The following is a 19,955-nucleotide window of genomic DNA, read 5'->3' on the forward strand; positions in this document are numbered from 1 at the left end:
GAGATTTTTACATTATGTTTCCACATTTATTTAAGTGGGTTAAGGTAGTCGATAGGCTTATGATTACCCTCCCGCGCAACTCCAAAGCAAGCCAAGGTTACTGCTACTGCTGTGTTCACTGTTCGAGTTACTTCTTCTGGTGTCTTCCCCAAAGAGGGGTTCACTTCCATTATATCTAATCCTGAGAGTAGCCCTATAACAACAATGGAAAATAATGTAGTTTGTTAAATAGTTGACATTTTTAATTCAGTACTCTGCCTTGAAATATTATCCAGGAGTGTAAACCGGTGGTGACTGCATCATGTGATGGGCATTCTGGAAGTGTCCAATGGGGCTTGATTTTCAAATCAGATGGTTTAAATATGCACTGGCCATGTATACACTTGCTTCTTCATGCATCCCAATTTTTACCTACCTGTTTTGTAAATTTCTTCTGTAATGTAGAGACCTTCTCTGTAAGACAGACCTCCCACAACTGGTGTGCCCGTAGCTGGTGTGAAAGATGGGTCCAATCCATCAACATCAAAGCTCAGATGAATTGGCCTTTTTTTTCTTTTAAGAGATGGGAAAGAAATTCAGTTTAAAGTTGGTGGTTTAATACATAGTACATAAATATAGTTCTTACCTTGCTTTATGAAAAGTAACAATCCAGTGAAGTTCCATAATTTTACATGAAGGCTTTATTAATAATCATTAACATCAGTAGTAAGTCCTTTTAATAATATTTACGTTACACACACACAAGCATCGTACCTTCCTAGTAGATAACTGAGTGCTTCTTCCATCACCTTGCCAATTCCCAGTTTATCCACTTCAGTCATTGAAAAATATTTAATACCCAGAGTTTTCAAAATGTAGCTATGAAAGAGGAGATATTAAGATAATCCTACAGTTAATAGTCTAACTCTATGCCCTCTTATTTCCCTTTAAAGAAAAGATCACTGTGGCAAGACAGATAAAATATTTAAGTCCTATGAACTATATGTATATTTTAATGTATTTTTAACAGCAAGTCAATTAGTATAAAAATCACCTGATTTATAGACATAAATATTTGTATGGGTATATAGATATTGATATATATACTTGGTGCTTAAAATAATTTTTTTCTCATAGGTTTGACCAGCATGTCTAGCATGCAAAAGAGAGAAAATAAAGGTAATTCACATCAAGGAATAAACTTACTGTTCCCCAGGGTCCACGTCTCTCAGGCCAATATACACAATATCTTTTGCAGATATGCAGGGAGTCACCCAGGAGAATCCTGGTAAATCGGGGATCTAAAATTGCAATGTTTCCATTTGATTAGTATATATGATTCTTGAGCAAATCTTACATTGAAAGTTAAGGGCCCTTACTGGATTGCATATATCTTATATTTAGAACATAAATTTCGAGGAAATCATTAAAACACAATACAAAATTCAGAAGAGAATGCCTGCCTCCCCTTGTGCTCTATATGGCTTTGGCTTTACCAGCCTTCACCCTGGCCCAGATCTGACCTGAATCATTTGTCAGTATCTACTTCTCTGTGCCCAATTCCACGGGGCCCTGCTTTCCCAAAACTCTGCTATAAAGAAATCAGTGGCTTTCATGACTTTTTTAGCTTCCTTCTTTATTTCTCTTCTCAGTAGGACTTAATCCCAAGGATGGCTTAGAGTGACTAGGGGAGATTTTCAAGCAGCTTCGGTTGCTCTCCAAATGCCCTAGAGCCAAGGGTGGCTATTCCCTTGTGCTAACTACACACTTTGCAGGTTTATAAACCTATCACTTGGTTCAGAAAGTGTTATTTCTCTGGTGAGAGCTGTGACTTGTGTAAGACTGATGAATCACAGACCTGTACCCCTGAAACAAATAAAACAAACAAAATAAAAAAATTTTTAAAAAGTGTTACTTCTGAGCACTTAACAAGGGGGTTTGAATCCCCAGGTATCATCATAAAGATCAATATTCTACAGCTATATCAGTAAAAATTGTTTTATCGATATGCTACAAAATATCAACGAATATGAACCACAATGTTAAATCTCAATCTGGAATGTAATCTCACATCTTTTTTTTTTTTTTTTTTAAGATTTTACTTACTTATTTGACAGAGACACAGTGAGAGAGGGAACACAAGCAGGGGGAGTGGGAGAGGGAGAAGCAGGCTCTGCACTTGGTAGGGAGCCCCATGTGGGGCTCAATCCCAGGACGCTGGGATCATGACCTGAGCCGAAGACAATCGCTTAACAACTGAGCCACCCAGGCGCCCTTGTCATCTCACATCTTGTAGAAAAGAAGTTTCTAGGGAGCAAGGAGTTAGTTCTTCCTCTTATGATGTAGATACGAACTTCTCACAGTAAAGATGTTAAATAATAAACCATTGTAATCCATATTTTAAAACTCCATTTTTGAAAAAGGTCCCATGATGTGGAGGGGATGCTTGGGAAGCATGAAAGGCCATGTGTCATGTAGTAGAAAGAGGTAGGTTATAAACCAGTCCTGGCCCTTGCCTTGCTATGTGTTCGGCATGTGATCTTGAGCAAGTCAGTTAACCTCTGAACCTCTGCTAACTTGCTTATAAGGGATTACTCTCTGCCCTACATACTAAAAAAGTGAAGATATATGTAAAGTCAGTTTGCAAACTATCAAGTAAGGTAGAGGCACAGAGCCTCACTTCCTTTATGCACCAACCCTTAGCTTATTGGCTGCTGAGAAAATGGTTTGAGATTACACCAAAAATAAGATGGCACCAGGGTTCTTCCTTCCCTTCTGTCTCCTGGACTTCTGCTAAAGAGACGGTTCCTTTCTAATAGAATACAAACCAGCCCCTTACCTTTCCTTTTAGTTCCTTCAGAAGGAAAGACACAGGTTGTCCATGCAAGTTCCCACTTGTGGTTGTCACTGGAGTGTTGATATCAGTGTGAGCATCCACCCAAATGACACAGAGATCTGGGTGGACCCTGGCATGGCCAGAGATGCTTCCAACCGCCATACTTTAGAGGAAAAAAGTTTGTGTGAACATCAGGTTTGCAATATTATTCCATCCATCCACTCAGTGCTCTCACTTGGTTTTCCTTTAAGTGAAAATGGCTGGTATTTCTGGCAGGTTTTTAATTGGAAGTGCCAATTAAACAATTATAACAATAGAAAAGCATAGCTTATGCTTCATTACTAAACAAGGTAAGTTTTCATCAATGGCCTTACTAAAAAACTTGTGATTTTTTTTTTTTGGAAACCACCTTCTAATAAAATTGCAAATTATTGTTTTAACCAAAAATTCAATCTGTATAAGAACACTAGTCACACAGGAAATTCCTTAGCGTGAGACACTATTTAATTCTCAAGATTAAATCAGGCTCGCTTTCTGTACTCTCATGTCTCTTGGTAAGTACTTCATTCTCTCAAGTGAATTACTACAGAGTCCATTTTTCCTAAAATCCGATTATTTTACAATTGGGGAGCATCACTCAGAAATCCTTGCATCTAGTACAGCCAGCGTTTCCTGAGTGCTCACTTGCTAGTCAGTGCTCAGAAGCTCTGCTTGAACTTGCTACTCTCCTGCCACACATTTAAAGACCCGCTCTTAGCCTGGTCCAGAACTCTCAAAGTTCAACTCAAACACTCCAAGCTCTAGAAAATGTGCCAGAATGGAAGCGCTAAGTAATATCTTACCTAAAAGTTCAAAGATTAGGATTTGCCATCTGGCACCTGTGTTCTCCCACCTGCGGATGGTCAAGTGTCATTCAGGGAATTGTGAACTTGTAGATGCTCAAAGTGAAGGCAGCCTGCCTTGAAGCTTAGATACTGATTATCCAGCTTGGTATTTGTTTCCCCTTCAGATTTCTTGTCTTGTGGCTGTTTGCCACTGTTAACATTTCCACGTGCAAATTTTTCCACTTAAAAAAGAAAGTGAGTCCCAGTTTCTCAATTACAGTTTTGTCACACAGGAGCCCTGGAAATGGTTTGGCTTTGGAGGAAAACAGGGAGCTGAAGTGATTGACTCCTGCATCAAGAGCCACTGTCATGTTTGTACTTTCTGATCTGATCAGACCTCTGATAATGTACTCAGGGACCTCAAGAGTAGACATTAAAAAGGCTCATGCACAGAAAGGGCCTTTGCCACATTATTTATAATCAGGAAAATTTGAAAATTATCTGAATATGTGGCAATATGGATATGTATAGTGATTTAATACCCTGATGAAAAATATGCAACAGTAAAAATTATGTTTATACATACCATGAGGTAACATAAGGAAATCTGTACTTTAGGTTAAGAACAAAGCATCGGATCACACGGTTGTTAAAATCAGGTATAAGGGAAACAGTATGACAGGAAGGAAATATGCCCGATTTGCAATTTCACTTGAAATGTTTGTTAGGAAATATAATTACTACTATTTTATTTATGTGTGTGTGTGTTTTAAAAGTTTGAAATTACTACTTTTAGAACAGGAAAAATACTTTCAAATGTTGACTTAAATGAGTTGTTCCTGCTATCAGGAATCAAGTATAGTAACCCGGCCAGGAACTTCCTCGTGTTTATTCATTTAGGAATGTTAAGTTTGTGATGCATATTTTACTGAAATCCATTCATGTCATATATTCTGTGCTGTAATAAATGTAATGCAAGACTTTAAATGGAGCTAAGTCTCTATTTCCAAAAGAAAATAAATAACCGAAACAATTAAAAGGCAGAGAGATCAGTATAAAGTATTGATCAGCATTTTCCCTTTCGTATTTTCTCTGCTCTCACGGTTTCGCTTATACTCCCTTAGGCCCTTTGTGCCAGACTTCAGAGAGAGAGTCATTAGGCAGGACCTGTGGTCTCCGCCCAGCACCAGGCTGGTCCTTCCCTGCCTCTTGACTTCTGCCACCACGCCGGCCAGCTGCTCATTGGCTTTCCCGACAGACCTCGGATTCTTCACAATTTGAAAGGGAGGATCACTAGGGACATCAACAAAGGGCACGTCCCCATAATCTTTCACATCACACTCTGTAATTAAAAGCAAAAGTTTTAGGTCACTACATAAAAAAAGATTACAAAACAGTCTGTGTAGGATGATTCCGAACTTGCAAAAACAGTGTACTTTCAAAAGGATAAGCAAAGAAAACATCAGGGAGGACTGTTAAAGTTGCAAAGCTAGAAACCGTGTCTGCTTTTGCCTGACATTGTCATCTCAGCTGCACACTGGGCTCTCGGTAAACACTTGTGCAATCAATCCAGTGAGGCTGGACACGAAAGTAGGACAGTGAGCATCTTCTGGTTTGGGCTTAATGAGCGGCCTCGCTGTCTTTATCTCTGTGTGGCCCTACCTGCTTATGTGCTTTCTACCTTTCTCCAATAAGCATGTGTTGTATTTATAATAAATGTTTTTTTTAAATATATATTAGGTACATGCCCAGAGGAAATGCACCAGTTACACCAGTATTTTCTTTTTTTTTTTTAAAGACTTTATTTATTAATTTGACAGAGACACAGCGAGAGGGAACACAAGCAGGGGGAGTGGGAGAGGGAGAAGCAGGCTTCCCCGCTGAGCAGGGAGCCTGATGCGGGGCTTGATCCCAGGACCCTGGGATCATGACCTGAGCCCAAGGCAGACGCTCAACGACTGAACCACCTAGGCGCCCTACACCAGTATTTTCTAAATTTTCTGACTGTAATTAACAGTCCTTGGTTTCAATCCAATCTGTTACCTGCTGAAGTAGTTCAGCTCCCTCCCCTGTGCTTTGTACCTGCCTCACAGTGGTATTGTCAGAATTCAATAAGCATATGATTAGCAATGAGCTTAACACTTCAGTGAGCTAGGAAATAAAGGCTTAATTATTATACTTTTTTAACAAGGAGAAATTGCAGGTAACCTGAGGTTCCTAAGGACCTGGGTGCGCTTCCTAGGACTTGCATTAGGCATCAAGGTACAGAGCTTCAGGTAAAACTGTGACATGAGATCAGTTCAGTGTTTGAACTAACCCGTCATTGTATATTGTATTTATTATATGTTTGTATCTATGATTCAGTAACACCTTTAAGAGATTTAGCCTGATAGAAAATCTGACCAAATTATGCTTTTTAACTGAGAGACTAGTCCAGTCCATTTACACAACCCTTCTGTTCCCTCTCCCCCTCCTTTTCTCAGCTTCGTGACATATAATTCTTATTTACTAAAATTCATTCAGTTTAACTGTACAGGTCAATGAGTTTTAGAAACATCTACAGTCTTGTAAGCACCACCATAATCAAGATTTAGAACACTTCCATTACCCCCGCCAAGTTCCCTTGCGCCCCTTTGCAGTCATTCTCTGCGCCCACCCCAAGGCAACTGCTGATGAACTTTCTGTACCTATGCTTTTCCCTTTTCTAGAACTTCATGTAAAAGCAATCATACAGTAGGTAGTCTTTTGTGTCTGCTCTCTTTCACTTAGCATGTTGTCTTTGAGGTTCATCCATGTTCTTACCCTTGTCAGTGGCCCGTTCCTTTTTGTGGTTGAGTCCTAGCCCACAGTGTGGATGTACCACCTGTCATTTATCGCTTCACCAGTTGATGGGTATTTCATTGTTTCCGTTCTTTTGCCTGTTATAAATAATGCTGCTAGAAGCATTCAAGTACAAGTCTTGGTGTGGATGTGTTTTCACTTCTCCTGGGTAAATACCTAGGAGGAGACTTGATGGGCCAGAAGGCAGATGGATGTTTATTTAAGAAACTGCCAAACTGCTTTCCAAAGTGGCCATATCATTAAGCATTACCACCAGAAACGTGCGACAGTCCCAGTTCTGTGTCCTCGCCAATACGTCATCAGGATTTTATATGTAAAGACATTTGCGTTAGCCTATCCTTTTAAACTCTGTATCATTTTCTTTCTGCAGGCTCATGTATGTATATGTATAGTACATGCATACACACATTCACACTGCAAACACTACGTGCTATCACCACCACCATCATCATTGTCATCATCATCATCATCGTCATCATTACTGTCTTAGTTCCTTTTGCAAACGGGAGTCTTCTTGCTAGCAGAGTACTTCCTGCTGCCCGTACTTTTCCTTTGCACTTCCCCTGACTCCCCTACCACCCACCCAACCCCAGTTCTAGCCCAGATTTTTTTTATACAATAGCCTGGCTGGAAAGACAAAATATCTTGAGTGAGGATATTCATCCAACAATACCTGTGGAGCATTTTCTCCATACACTGCTTTTTTTAATAGGATGTACCTCTAAAATTACCACTCGTGCTGCAATTCTGTGGGATAAATGTCATTCCACATGCATTCCCTTTTAGCAGGAGCCTGCTCCTTTCTTCAGAGCGGGAAGGAAATCAGGCTGGTCATCTTTCAATGGAAAAATTACCTTGTTCTTTCAGTTTCTCCAGCAGGCCGGCCTTTCTCAATGCTGCGGGGCCTTCTTCCACCCCTCCTCGTGGCTGAATGATTAAAAAATAAAATAATTCAGACATGATCAGATGCCCACAATAGGAACTCTTCATTCTTCAATCAGGAGAAGAGTAACTATCATTTTTTGAGTTCCTCCAGAGCCAGGAATTTACCCCACCTCCTTGAATCATCCCAGCGAGGCAGACTGAATGAGTCCCATGTCAACTCTGAGCATCTAGAATCGGAACGGTTATCTCATTTTCCTATAGACACGCAGCTAACAAATGGCAGAGCCTTAGTTCATATCCAGGTTCTTTGGATCCCAGAACCTGTGTCTCCTCTTCCCGTGAGAGACACCACGCTATCAACATGGTGAACATGTATTTCGTGCAAAAGCACTCAGAGACAGAGATGCAATCAACTAAAAAGGCCTTGTGTTTTTGAGTAACTCATGAGCTAATAGGGAATATGTATATTTAACCCCAATTACAGTACTTGGGAGATTTGCTTCAGTGCCGATACAAGAGGTCCTAACAACAAAAACAGGATGCTCCAAACTCTGCTGGGGACAGAGTGTGCCAGGTAAGGCTGCATGGGGTAGATGACATTTCAGCTGAGTCTTGCAGCATGAGTAGGTTTCCAAGAAAAGGGATGGTGTGGTGGAGCCACTCTGCAAACCCAGAGAACAACTTGGATAAAAGCATAGGAAAAAACTGAGCGTGGCATGAGAGAGTCCTACGTGCTTGTCCGCACGGGGTAAGTTGCTGAGCTCCTGGGGAGAAAACAGGCCACAGAAATTCATCACTGGGGAGCTGAATTCACAAAGACCAACCCGGTATTTCAGGTTCTGACCTGCTTCACTCAGCAGGATTGACAAGAATGCTCCACTTGCTGTTTTTATACGTCAGAGAGGCGAACACACTTCCTCCTTGCCATAAATCCTCTCCAGCTTCCTGGCAGAATAGCAGCCTAAAGAAACAGTTCTCTTCTGTAGCTCTCTGATTCTAATTTCCAACAAGGCTTGTAGACACAGGAAGTTATTTGGGGTTATCCAACGAGAAGACGTGCCAGAAGACCCATGCGTCTGTCCCTAGGATTGGGGCCGCAGCACCAAATGAAGCAGCTATTTCTACCTAATTCCAATGACAGCTGACTTGCCCCGGCTGCCAGGCAAAGCCTGGATGTCACATTCCTGCTCTGGGCGCCAAGTGCCCGCCACCCCTCTGCCTGACACGTTTTGCTCCTTTTCTCCCTTGCCTTCTTGCATGACCACCCCCACACACCTCCTTCCTGGAACAGACGTAATTGCCCCTTCTTTAAACCTCAGTAGAGTGCCGCTTGGCTCTAATTTTGCCTTTCGTTTTGTGGTTGCTTTGTCTTTCCTCCGTTACTAGATTTCAGCCCAATGTTCTTTCTGCTCACGGGGCTATGTGTTGTAGTGCTTCATAGATGCTCAAAAAACTGTCACCCTGAGAAAACCTCCTGACCGTTTCCCTCTTCCTTTCAAGCTTTGGAACAAGTCTCATAGACCCCTTAGTTGACACCCTCTTTGTGCTAACGCAGTGGTTAGATTTTCCAGAGTGATACGTTATTTGTTTGATTCAAACTGCTTCTCACTGTTGGTCTCTTCTCACTGCTTGGTTTATCTGCCCACTTTGGAAATCACTTCCTTAGTTCCACTGACTTCGAAGCTGGGCCCCCAGCCCTAACTGGCCACAAGCGTCAAGTCTGTGGTGGATCGACAGGCATTAACACAAATCAGGTGCATAAGCTTCGGGATCATACAATCCTGTCTGGAATCACACAGTCAAGGCTAGTAACTTGGCAAATTGCTAAACCTCTCTGAGCCTTAGTGAACTGTACAATAAATATAACACTTCTCTCATATTTTGTCATCAGCTCCCATCCCCCACCCCACCCCCACCGCTCAGTGCCTTGCAAGGGAGTGGAATCTTTTCTCAGACTCAACCTTCTAATCATCTGCCCTTAATCCTCTCCTTTGCCTATCTGTAAACTTCTACCTCCTTTAGCTGAGGAGAGATGCTAATATGTGGGCCACCATTTTCCTCCTATGCTAGGGCTTAGGGTAGAAACATCTCTCTCTGAGTCCTTACTGTCAGGAGACAATAAGCTTCCTTCTCATGGGGCCAAGTTTTAATAGGGGAAGAGCTGTAGGGGAAAAGAAAAAGAAATACAAGACCAGAAAATGCATCAGGCTGTGTTTCAAAATACTATCCCTTCGATGGGCTATTATTATCAGAGCATAAAATCTTCTGCTGAGGTCCGAGGGCCAGAGTATATTCAGGCTGCTACCTGCTTGTCTGCCTTCCTCCCTCCCCCACCCTCTCCCATCTGCCTGTCTTCCTTCCTCCCTCCCTCCCTCCCTCCCTTCCTTCTTAAATTTTTATTTTCCTTCCTCCTTTCCTTCCTTTTGGTCAGTTATTTTCATTCTGTCTTCGTTAGAACCTGTCACAAGAACAGGTGAGTATATTGTGTGTTTTGCAATTATCCCGAGCGCTAGAAGAAACACTTCTATGTCAGCAAAACGTCCCTGTGTTCCGGGAGAGAGCTTTGAAGGACTACCAGGGGAGGCGCAGCAGTGTTTACTGACACTCCAAATGCAGTTTGGGTCTCTACCCTCTGACCTCTCCTAATCTGTTTTGCAATAAAATGCCAGAGTGCCAAGCATGAGTTCAAAACTAAGAGGAGTCAGCCGCTGCCCAGATGGGCAAAGAGAACGCTGGAAAACGGAGAAGACCCCGTTTGAAACAACCACAGTGACAAAATATCAACCCTCGGAGTTTCAAGTCACACTGTCTTGTTTGCTTTTGTTTTGTTCTTCGTGTTCCCCCTTTAAGCACAGATGCATGCTGAAGTCCGAGGTCTCTAATCACACTGTTTGCCAGAATGAGTGTGCTCACCAGAAGAAAAGACTGCAAAGTGCAAGGTTGCTGGCATGTGTTGGCAACCTGGGCATTTCATAAATGCATTAGTCCCTTCAATGTTGCCAACTTCCAGTTGGATTTTCTTCTCTTTCCTTTTTCTTTTTCCCTCCCTCAAAAAGAGAGATACACAAAGGATTCTACCTAGCGCATGAACCAACATTTCACAGGATCATGAAAGCCCCGAAATAACATGAATCATTCACCAAGTTGCATAAACCAATAACATTTAGGTTATGCAGACTAAAAGAAGTCTGAAAATTGCTGCCAATCCACGAGATGCTTCTAGGCTTTAAGACATGACGAACCCGAAGTGTTTTCTTAAAATCTTCTCGCCTCGGCATATGCGCTATTGAAACCCAAAGCAACGAGAACATGGGAATCTCAATGAGTAGCTATAATACAGACACAGCCCATTTCCATTCAAATAAAAATATGTTCTCTTAAAGAATGCCAAGAAAAATGTAGTCGATTCATATAAAATTGGCTGCCGCTGAGATTAGGAGCCACAAGAATAAATGAGTTTGTTACCATAATTCTCCAATGTTGCAAAATGGTAAGAGAACTTTAAAATATCTATTTCAGGCCCGGCTGTCCCAGGGAACTGAGCTAAGCAGACATTAGCACCTTACTAGTTCTAAAGTCTGAGACTTTGTCATGAATTTCAGTTATTCAAGGCCACGCTTTTTACTCACCTGGCCCTTTGAGAAAGGCACTCCGATGATCCCTACGAATTTTGACTTGGAACTCATGTTCTGGCCCCTTCTCTCTGCTGCACTGAGTTCTCCAGCCAGGCACCGCTCTCTACAACCCCTCAGTGACCGAGGCCACATATTTGTTTCCATTTATAACAGGGCTGAATCTGTTTACCTTATTCTAATGAGGAAGGCTGGCTCCACCCACCGCACGGAGGAAGAGTCAGACGAAGTCTCGCGAGGTCTTCATACCTGGACTAACCACGAGTCCTTTGGGGTCTAGATCTATCCTGAAGTGAGCGTATGCATGTCGCCGGTTCACTCCCATGTTACAGAGTCAGCTGGAGGACTAGACTTTTTCCTAGCCACAACCTCGATTTCCTAAGCCTGAGAATCTTTTCTAATCATAATCAATTAATCATAACCACATAAGTAGCGTCATGGTGCTAGCTGAGGAAACGCAGGGGAGGGCACCTACCACCTCTAGGCCTTTGAATCCTCCTGTGGGGAATAGGGCTGGGCCTGGTGAGTCGGTCTCTCACTTCCCGTCCAGCCCTGCAACCCTGAGTGCCGGTCTCACACACTAGGATTAATGGTTAATCCATGAGACACGCCTCATAAGCCACATGTGTCAAGGAAAGCATAGGCTTTCCTTTTCCATTATTACTGAAAAGAAAAATGACCTGATTAAGAACCCAAAGATGTTACCGAGCGAATTCTGAAATACGGTGTGCGGGGAAAGTAACAATTCTTGGGATTGTAATGTCGTAATCAGAAGTAAGAATAGTCTACGTTAGGTTTTTATCACGTGCCGGATGCTGTTCTTTTATATTATCTCATTTAATCCTTAGACCAATTTCATTATATTTTTTTAAAGATTTTTATTTATTTATTTATTTGACAGAGAGAGAATGAGCACGAGCAGGGGGAGCGGCAGGCAGAAGGAAAAGCAGACTCCCCACTGAGCAGGGAGCCCGACGCGGAGACTCGATCCCAGGACTCTGGGATCATGACCTGCGCCAAGGCAGCCCCGCTTAACCAACTGAGCTACCCAAGCGCCCTTCTTAGGCCAATTTTATAGCAAGTCTGACCATTAGTTCCATTTTTACTGGTAAAGAAACTGAAGCTCAGAGAAGTTGCCAAATGCTGTGCACAGGTGGTAGAGGAAGGGCCGTGATTCACTGGCATTCTGCATCCACCTAACCATCGGGCTTTACAGTCCAAACACGGGTGAAGTGTCAGCTCTCCGTGTCTGTCAAACCTGTGTGTCCCTGGGCGTTGTTTATCGTCAGGCAAAAGTATGGATTTAAGAGAAATGCACCCTAAAAATTCCTCCAACTGTAAAGTGATATCAATGGCATTTAAAGGGACAATTCATTTAGTAGACACTAATGTCCTTTTCCTATTGATGGAAGAGAATATTGTGGAGTATTTAAATACCATAAGAGCAGGGAATTTTGTCTACTGTATTATCCCCCGTGCTGAGAACAGCGCTGATGTGTGATCCCACTCAAATATTTATTGAATGGGTGAATGAGGAAACCAAGGACTCGCAGGTCCATTTTGATAGGACCATTTTCTCTCTCTCTCTCTCTTTTTAAAGATTTTATTTATTTATTTGACAGAGAGACACAGCGAGAGAGGGAACACAAGCAGGGGGAGTGGGAGAGGGAGAAGCAGGCTTCCCGCTGAGCAGGGAGCCCGATGACTCAGGGCTCAATCCCGGGACCCTGGGATCCTGACCTGAGCCGAAGGCAGACGCTTAACAACTGAGCCACCCAGGCGCCCCTTGATAGGACCATTTTCTAATGAGGCTTCTTCTTTTTCACTTGTAAATTTGTCTGTATACCCTAGATATTTACTTCTGGTATTTTGGACAGCGAGGGATTAACCTCTTATGGTATTCATGTTGCAAATAACTTTCCAATCTGTCAGTATTTAATCTGATAATTTTGTATATGTTATCTTTCATTTTGAAATAGATAATTGAATATTTTCCCCTTATGCTTTGTGTTCTGGGAGTTTAATCTAAGTCCTTCCTGCTCTAAAATCATAAATATGGATTTCAATATTTTTTTCTGTTTGCTTCAGCGTTTCTTTCATATTTAGTTCTACATCCGCTCTTATACTGGTAAGTCCTCCAACTATATTTTTCCCCATGTAGGCCACCAGTTTCCTCAACAACACCTGCTGAGCGGTCCATGTGTTCGCCACTGAGTCAAATCTCCATCATGTACCAGGTTCCCCTGAAAGCATGAGGTTCTCCACTGAGTCAAATCTCCATCATGTACCAGGTTCCCCTGAAAGCATGAGTCTGTCACTGAGTTCTTTCTTCTGTTCCATTGGCTTATTTACCTGTGTCTGTAGCAGGTCTGCATCATTTTATTATCATGGGTGTGTAGCATATCTTACCATTCTTTGAGCAAGAATAACATTTTTGCTCTTCTTTTTCAAAACTGGTTCAGCTACATATAGGCCTTTATTCTCTTATTTATTTATTTATTTTTATTTTTTTTATTTTTTAAGATTTTGTTTCTTTTTTCGACAGAGAGAGAGAGAGAGCACAAGCAGGGGGAGCGGCAGAGGCAGAGGGAGAAGCAGACTCCTCACTGAGCAGGGAGCCCGACACAGGGCTTGATCACAGGACCCTGGGATCATGACCTGAGTTGAAGGCAGATGCTTAACGACTGAGCCACCCAGGTGAACCTCTCTTCTCCTGTTTGTTTAGAATAAGTTATTAGATTCCTAAAAAAGAATCCTGCCAGAATTTTTACTAAATTTGTCGGTTGATCCACAGAGATTTGCTCTCTTTCAAATTTCATTGTCAACATTTTTTTAATACTCTAACATCTTGAAAGTTCCTCTTATATCAAGCTGAGATTGCCTTCCTATTATTTTCTCCATTGATCACAACCCTTCAAACTAAGTAAAACATACTATCTCTCGACTGTCATGTCTTTCTTGGGTCCTTTACTGGTTAGCCTGAATATCCCAAATACTTTCTTGTTTTTTTGTGTGTTACGTGACTACTATTTTCCTTCGGGTTACCACCTGGTCACTCTCTTCAAAACATCTTCTGACCTCCTTATGCCCTCCTTAAGTTATGTGGCTTCGAGTGCATTCCTCTAGTATACCTCTAAGCGTAGACAGAGTCAGTCTGGTCCATCAAAGACAAAATTGGTAATGCTTGACTTTTCTAGGCTACTGATAAAAATGTTGAACAAGGCAGCACTTATGTAAGAGTTCCTTGGCATTCCACTGGAAACCTCAGCTCAGATCGGCATAGCTCCATTAATTAATCACCAATCCATACGTATAGCTGTTCACTCAGCTCGCTCAACCACTTCATCTTGTCTGGAAGGCCACCATAAGGAAAACTACCAAGTGTGTCCACAAATTCTTGCTATCCTTTGTCTGCTACCTTTTGTCATCTACCAGTCTGACTTCCCTGTCGAAGGTAATGAATTGACCCTGACAGTTACTGTTCTTGGAAAACATCCTGACTTCTGGTGATCCCTGCTTCCTTCTTGCTAGCAACACAAACCATCTCTTCAGTCTCCAAAATTGTCATCTCAGGACTTCTACGGGGAGAAGACAGAGGCCCCCTTACCTGTATCACCCCATCAGAGCCCCACTTTTCCCAGCCCAACTTTTTTATTTATTGTAGAGTACACATATGATACATATATATCATATACACTCTATATGTAGTGTTGGTAAAGCCCTTTTCTTAACCAATCTCTTTCTCTGTCTCTTTTTAAAAGTCCTATCTGGCATTTCCCTGAGGATGGGACCACATCTTATTTGACTATGATCCAAAGCCACTAGGATGAGATTTGGCACATGGGCCCTTGCCTTAGGTTTCTTAGGGTTATGATAACAAAATACCACAAACTGGATGACTTAAGACAGCATAAATCTATTGTCTCATAATTCTGGAGGCTAGCAGTCTGCCATCCAGGTGTTGCAGAACCATACTCCTTCTGAAACTAATAGGGGAGGTCTTCCTTGCCTCTTCCTAGGTTCTGGAGGTGTTCCGGCAATCTTTGCCATTCCTTGTTATGTAGAGGCATCATGCTAATCCTCCATCTTGACGTTGCATTCTCCCTGTGTCACTGTGTTTTCACATGCTCATCTTTTTAGAAAAGAGCACAGGTCCTATTGGGTTAAGGGCCCATCCTACTCCAGGATGAGCTAATCTTCACTAATTAAAACCGCAGTGACACTATTTCCAAATAGGGCCACATTCTGAGATGCTAGAGACTGGAACTACAACATATCTTTGGGAGGAATACAATTCAACCCTTAACTCCCCTTTGCTATAACAAAGGAAGGATGAATAAGCAAGTTGCATGATGAAATGAATCAAAAAATGACTTAACTCTTACTGTTTCCTTTTTTCTCTTTCTGAGGCTCCAAACTGTGACCCATTTCTTCATGAACTTTTCATCAGCCAGCTAACAAATAAGACTCTGTCCAGATGAAGCCCGGGATTCCCAGCACTTTTATAGAGGACTGGAAAATACACAAAATCCTAAGAACTAAATCTCTAGGGGAATGATTTCAAGGTATACTGCCTGGACTCTTTAAGCCCAAAGCAGCAAAGATGGGCCTGCTCCTGGAACACTTTGAGTTTATGGAAAAGTTTACACTGGATGATTTCTGGGTAAGTTACCTAGTCATATCTCCAGATGATGACTCTCCTAACCCTTTGAGGCACACCAGAAGCCCAAGCAAAGTGGGCGGCCAAGAAAAAAGGTTTACTTCAAAAGTCTGGCTCATGTTGTTTCCTGTTATTTCATGACTATATGTTTATAATCTCCTCTCTTTGCCTTCCCCTCTCTCTTTACCCAGCCAGACTTGAAGCAGTACTCCTCGGAGTTTGGAGGCTATAGGAAACAAAATGTCAAAGTGTAACATTACTGATCTCTCTAGGAGCAGAGGGAGCTCGAGGCAGCATTGCACCAGGTGACAGAGGGCAATGCAAATGTGGGAGCTCTATCCACTTTGGTCTCCTGGGGTCTCCAAAGATACCACACAGTGTCCAATGGGACCCTGAACTACAGCCTTCAAGTCAAGGGAAGATATTTAAGTTCCATTTTGGAGGCTGCAGCTACATACTAAAGAGAATCTAAAATACGGAGAAAAAAGAAAGAAATCACAGGAAACTAAAATCACTAGATTCAGGAGCACATGAGCCACCTCTGGGTGACATCTAGCAGTAGTTTGGGGACTTAATGTCCTGCACTAGGGGTACAAATTGGAGCCAGAGAACTAGATCCCATTATTGGGGTCTCAATTTACTCTGAGAAAAATGTGGTCCAGAACATAGAATGATAGACATATAAAATAACTGTGACCCCTGAGATAGAGTTGCTTGTCCAAACCACACAACCGACTGAGTCTAAACTGAGACTGAAATTCACATTTTTTGGATTCTTCTACTGTTTTTCCTCCTTCCATGTGCCGCCTCTCTCCACCTGCAAAAGTATCAATTGTTAAAAGTTCATAGTCATTTTTATGTGCTCATGTTTCATATTCTGTGCCTCACATTCTCTCTCCTCTCCTTTTGGGATTAAAGTCAAAAGTATCTTAGTGACAGCCTCGTAGAGTAAAGTGGACATAAACCAAAACTCAGGGCACATAAATAGTTCAGAATTGAAGACGAGGCTGTCAAAACAAAAGTTAAAATTTGTCAGAATTGTCAAAGTCCCAGGGCGCCTGGGGGGGTGTGGGTTGTGTCTGCCTTTGGCTCAGGTCATGATCTCAGGGTCCTGGGATTGAGCCCCATATCGGGCTCCTTGCTCAGCAGGGAATCTGCTCGTCTCTCTCCCTCTGCTGGCAGCTCCCCCTGCTTGTGCTCTCTCTCTCTCTCTCTCTCTCTCTCTCTCAAATAAATAAATAAATAAATCTTAAAAAAATTTTTTTTCAAAGGCCCCAGAACAAAGGCAGCTTCTGTTCTAGCTTACTCCTTGAGGTTCCCAATTTCTTTTTTGAATTTTAGCCTCACAGTTCTTTACTTGTCATGTTAGGTCATCACTGCTTCTAAGGAAGTTTTGCCCACTATTTTTAGTTGTTTTCATCAAGAGAGATGATCTCAATAACCTAGCCTACCGTTCTTGAAAACGGAAGGTCTACAGGTGGCTTTTTGAGAGCACTCAGGCAAATTACAGTGGGAATTTTCATTTTTGATCTTTTCAATGACATTCCCAAAAGGGGAAATAGAAAAGTTATCTCCTCTCTGGACAGACGTGTGAACCAGACTAATGCCATCTTAGATATAAACCCACCATGATGACCACTCTGTGACTTGAAGTCTTCCTGAGCACAGCCCCCACCCTATTATTTCTTTCTGTTTAGTCACATCCTTAAGAACACCTTTGGGGACCCAGCATCTTGGATCTACTCTGGAGTGTGGATTGTGATTCTCAGATATTTCCTCCTGGGTGGTCTCCCAGCTCTAAAAGCAGGTCTTATAGGAGATGGGGTTGTAGAGAACTACTCATCTTGTGGCCACCCAAGACATGCTTCTGTCTGTAAGTCCCTTTAATAAACTGTTTCTTGTCAAGCTGGACTGGAGGGCTTTTTCCTTTGTTCTTACGGCTCCTTCAGGTTTTGGAGGCTGTTTTGCATATACCTTCCTTTCACAGAATAGGCAGAAATTCTAAGATGTGCATTAAGGGCACGTATGCAAGGAGCCCTGGCTCTCTAGTTCTCCAGAGTAAAGAACAAATGAGTCAGAGTCACCTCTGAGATCATGACACATTTTTACTTGGCAGAGTCTAGCAGTTTCAAGACAACTGTTCAGTTTTTACACCCATACTCTATGGATGGTTCAGAGCACATATTTCTATGCAGGAGCTGATGAAGGCAGAGGACTCTAGTCATCTAGATTCCTTGGTAAATAATCAGTACCTATTTTCAAAAAAAGCCATTGCTTGCTTCTATGCTTTTTGTTATGTGGGACTCAGAAGTATAATATATGAACACTACCCTTAACTCAGGATGAATCTAGGATCACAGATTGCATGAACTTGTCCCTTTAATCTCTAATTTGGTACAGTTCTTCAGTTTTTGTCTTTAATGAAATTCAGACTTTTAGGGTCTCTCATTTTAGATTAGTCCGAGGTTTCCTCTGATTAAATTCAAGTTTTGCATTTTTGTAAGAATACCACAAAAGCAATGTTGTATACTTCCCAATATATCACAGTAGAAAACATGTGATGTTAATTTCTCACTAACAGTACAACTGGTGTTGCCTTGAACCACTTGGTTAAAGTAGGATCTGCCAGTTTTCTCCACTATGAAGTTGCTATTCTTCTCTTTGTAATTAGGAAGAATCTGAGGGGGTGATACTTTACTACCAGCCTGTTTCTCATTATACTTTGACCCATTAAAATTTATCCATTGGTGGTTTTTTTTTTTTTTGGAAAAAAATTTTTTAAAAGATTTTATGTATTTATTTGAGAGAGAGAGCAGAAGACGTGGTGATCAGGGAGTCCGATGGGGGACTCGATCCTGGTACTCCAGGATCATGACCTGAGCGGAAGGCAGTCACTTAACAAACTGAGCCACCCAGGTGCCCCCAGTTGGTGATTCTTGACTAAAACAATTATTACCGTGATATTTACCAAATGGTGATTGTTTATTTCCATCATTTTTTTTTTACATACATTAGTTGGAATTCTACTCTAAGGAAGAGCTTTCATTTCTCTCCCACTTGTTCAGTTACTCAATTATTTATATCACCATGGACTGGTGGATTCCGACCTTCCTCTGTGGGTTATAATCCATTATTCATTACGGACTGAATGTTTGCAGTCCCCCCAAAACTCATATTTTGGAGCCCTAATCTCCTGTATGATGGCATTTGGAGATAGCAGCCTTTGGGAAGTAACTAGCTTTAGACCAGGTCATGAGGGTGAAGCCCTCATGAGGGAATTATTGCCCTTAGAAGAAGCGACACTGGAAAGCTTGCTCTCCGCACACATGCACCAAGAGGTCATGTGATACCACAGTAAGGTGAAAACAACCACCTATAAGCCAAGAGAAGCCTCAGAATGAAACCTCCCTTGCTTGATCTTGGACTTCAGAACTGTGAGAAATAAATATCTATTGCTTAAGCCACTCAATCTACGGTATTTTGGTATAGCTGCCTGAACTAAGACATTATCTTTATTTATTTTGTTGCTCAGATTACCCCAGATTTAGCCAATGTTTTAAGTTGACTCCTGTACCTTTGTTTACATGGCTCCCACATTTATTGAGCATTTCCTTTCTGGCACTACAAGATAGCCCAGGCTCATCTTGTACTTCATTTTGTATTTTCCTGCTATTATCCTGCTAGTCATTTGTCCAAGGAAAAAGCCCACCAGTCCAGCTTGACAAGAAACAGTTTATTAAAGGGACTTCCAGACAGAAGCATGTCTTGGGTGGCCGCAAGATGAGTAGTTCTCCACAATTTACTCATTTGCCATATGTATTTATATTATTCTTTAAATTCATCAAGTTCTTTGTCCATCTTTTGTTCTCTTTTCTCTCTCTCTTTCTTTTTAGAGAGAGAGCATGCAAGCACATGAGCGGGGCTGAGGGGCAGTGGGAGAGGCAGGAGGAGAGGGTGAAAGAGAGAGAGGGAGAATCTTAAGCAGGCTTCATGCCCAACATGGAGCCCAATGCAGGGCTGGATCTCACAACCCTGAGATCATGACCTGAGCCGAAATCAAGAGTTTAACTGTCTGAGCCATCCAGGTGCCCCTCTTTTTATTTTCTCCTTAATAATTTTTAAAAGTTCCTTTCGTATTAAGACTATCGGTCCTTTTTTGCTCAAATGTGTTGCAAACGTATTTTTCTTTACCTCTTTATGATTTTGCTTTATAGTAGTTAAAAATAATTTTCTTTGAGAAATTAAATTCAGTAACTGGTGTTTACTTTCTCATAAATAAGATTATACTTGAGAAAAGG

General features: G+C 41.8%; 1 protein-coding gene across 1 annotated transcript; it reads right to left on the reverse strand.

Moving 5' to 3' along the window:
• Positions 1–26: 26 nt before the first annotated feature.
• Positions 27–11,051, reverse strand: ARG1 (arginase 1). The gene is made up of 6 exons (XM_088023870.1): positions 10,995–11,051; positions 7,335–7,407; positions 4,807–4,981; positions 754–858; positions 416–552; positions 27–193 (listed from the first exon to the last, which is right to left on the reverse strand). The coding sequence occupies exons 1-6, from the start codon at positions 11,049–11,051 to the stop codon at positions 27–29; spliced, it is 714 nt and encodes a 237-aa protein (XP_087879996.1).
• Between the last annotated feature and the right edge of the window lie 8,904 nt (positions 11,052–19,955).

This window comes from Eumetopias jubatus, unplaced genomic scaffold (genome assembly GCF_037043125.1).
Source record: "Eumetopias jubatus isolate StellerSeaLion01/CBP00866 unplaced genomic scaffold, mEumJub1_p1.0 scaffold_6, whole genome shotgun sequence".
NCBI classification, from domain to species: domain Eukaryota; kingdom Metazoa; phylum Chordata; class Mammalia; order Carnivora; family Otariidae; genus Eumetopias; species Eumetopias jubatus.

Coding starts and splice junctions, on each gene's coding strand:
- ARG1 (XM_088023870.1), bottom strand. CDS start 11,051: ATGAGTTCCAAGTCAAAATTCGTAGGGATCATCGGAGTGCCTTTCTCA. Junction 7,408..10,994: donor TGCCTTTCTCAAAGGGCCAG/GTGAGTAAAAAG, acceptor TTAATCATTCAG/CCACGAGGAGGGGTGGAAGA. Junction 553..753: donor CTCAGTTATCTACTAGGAAG/GTACGATGCTTG, acceptor ATCTCTTAAAAG/AAAAAAAAGGCCAATTCATC.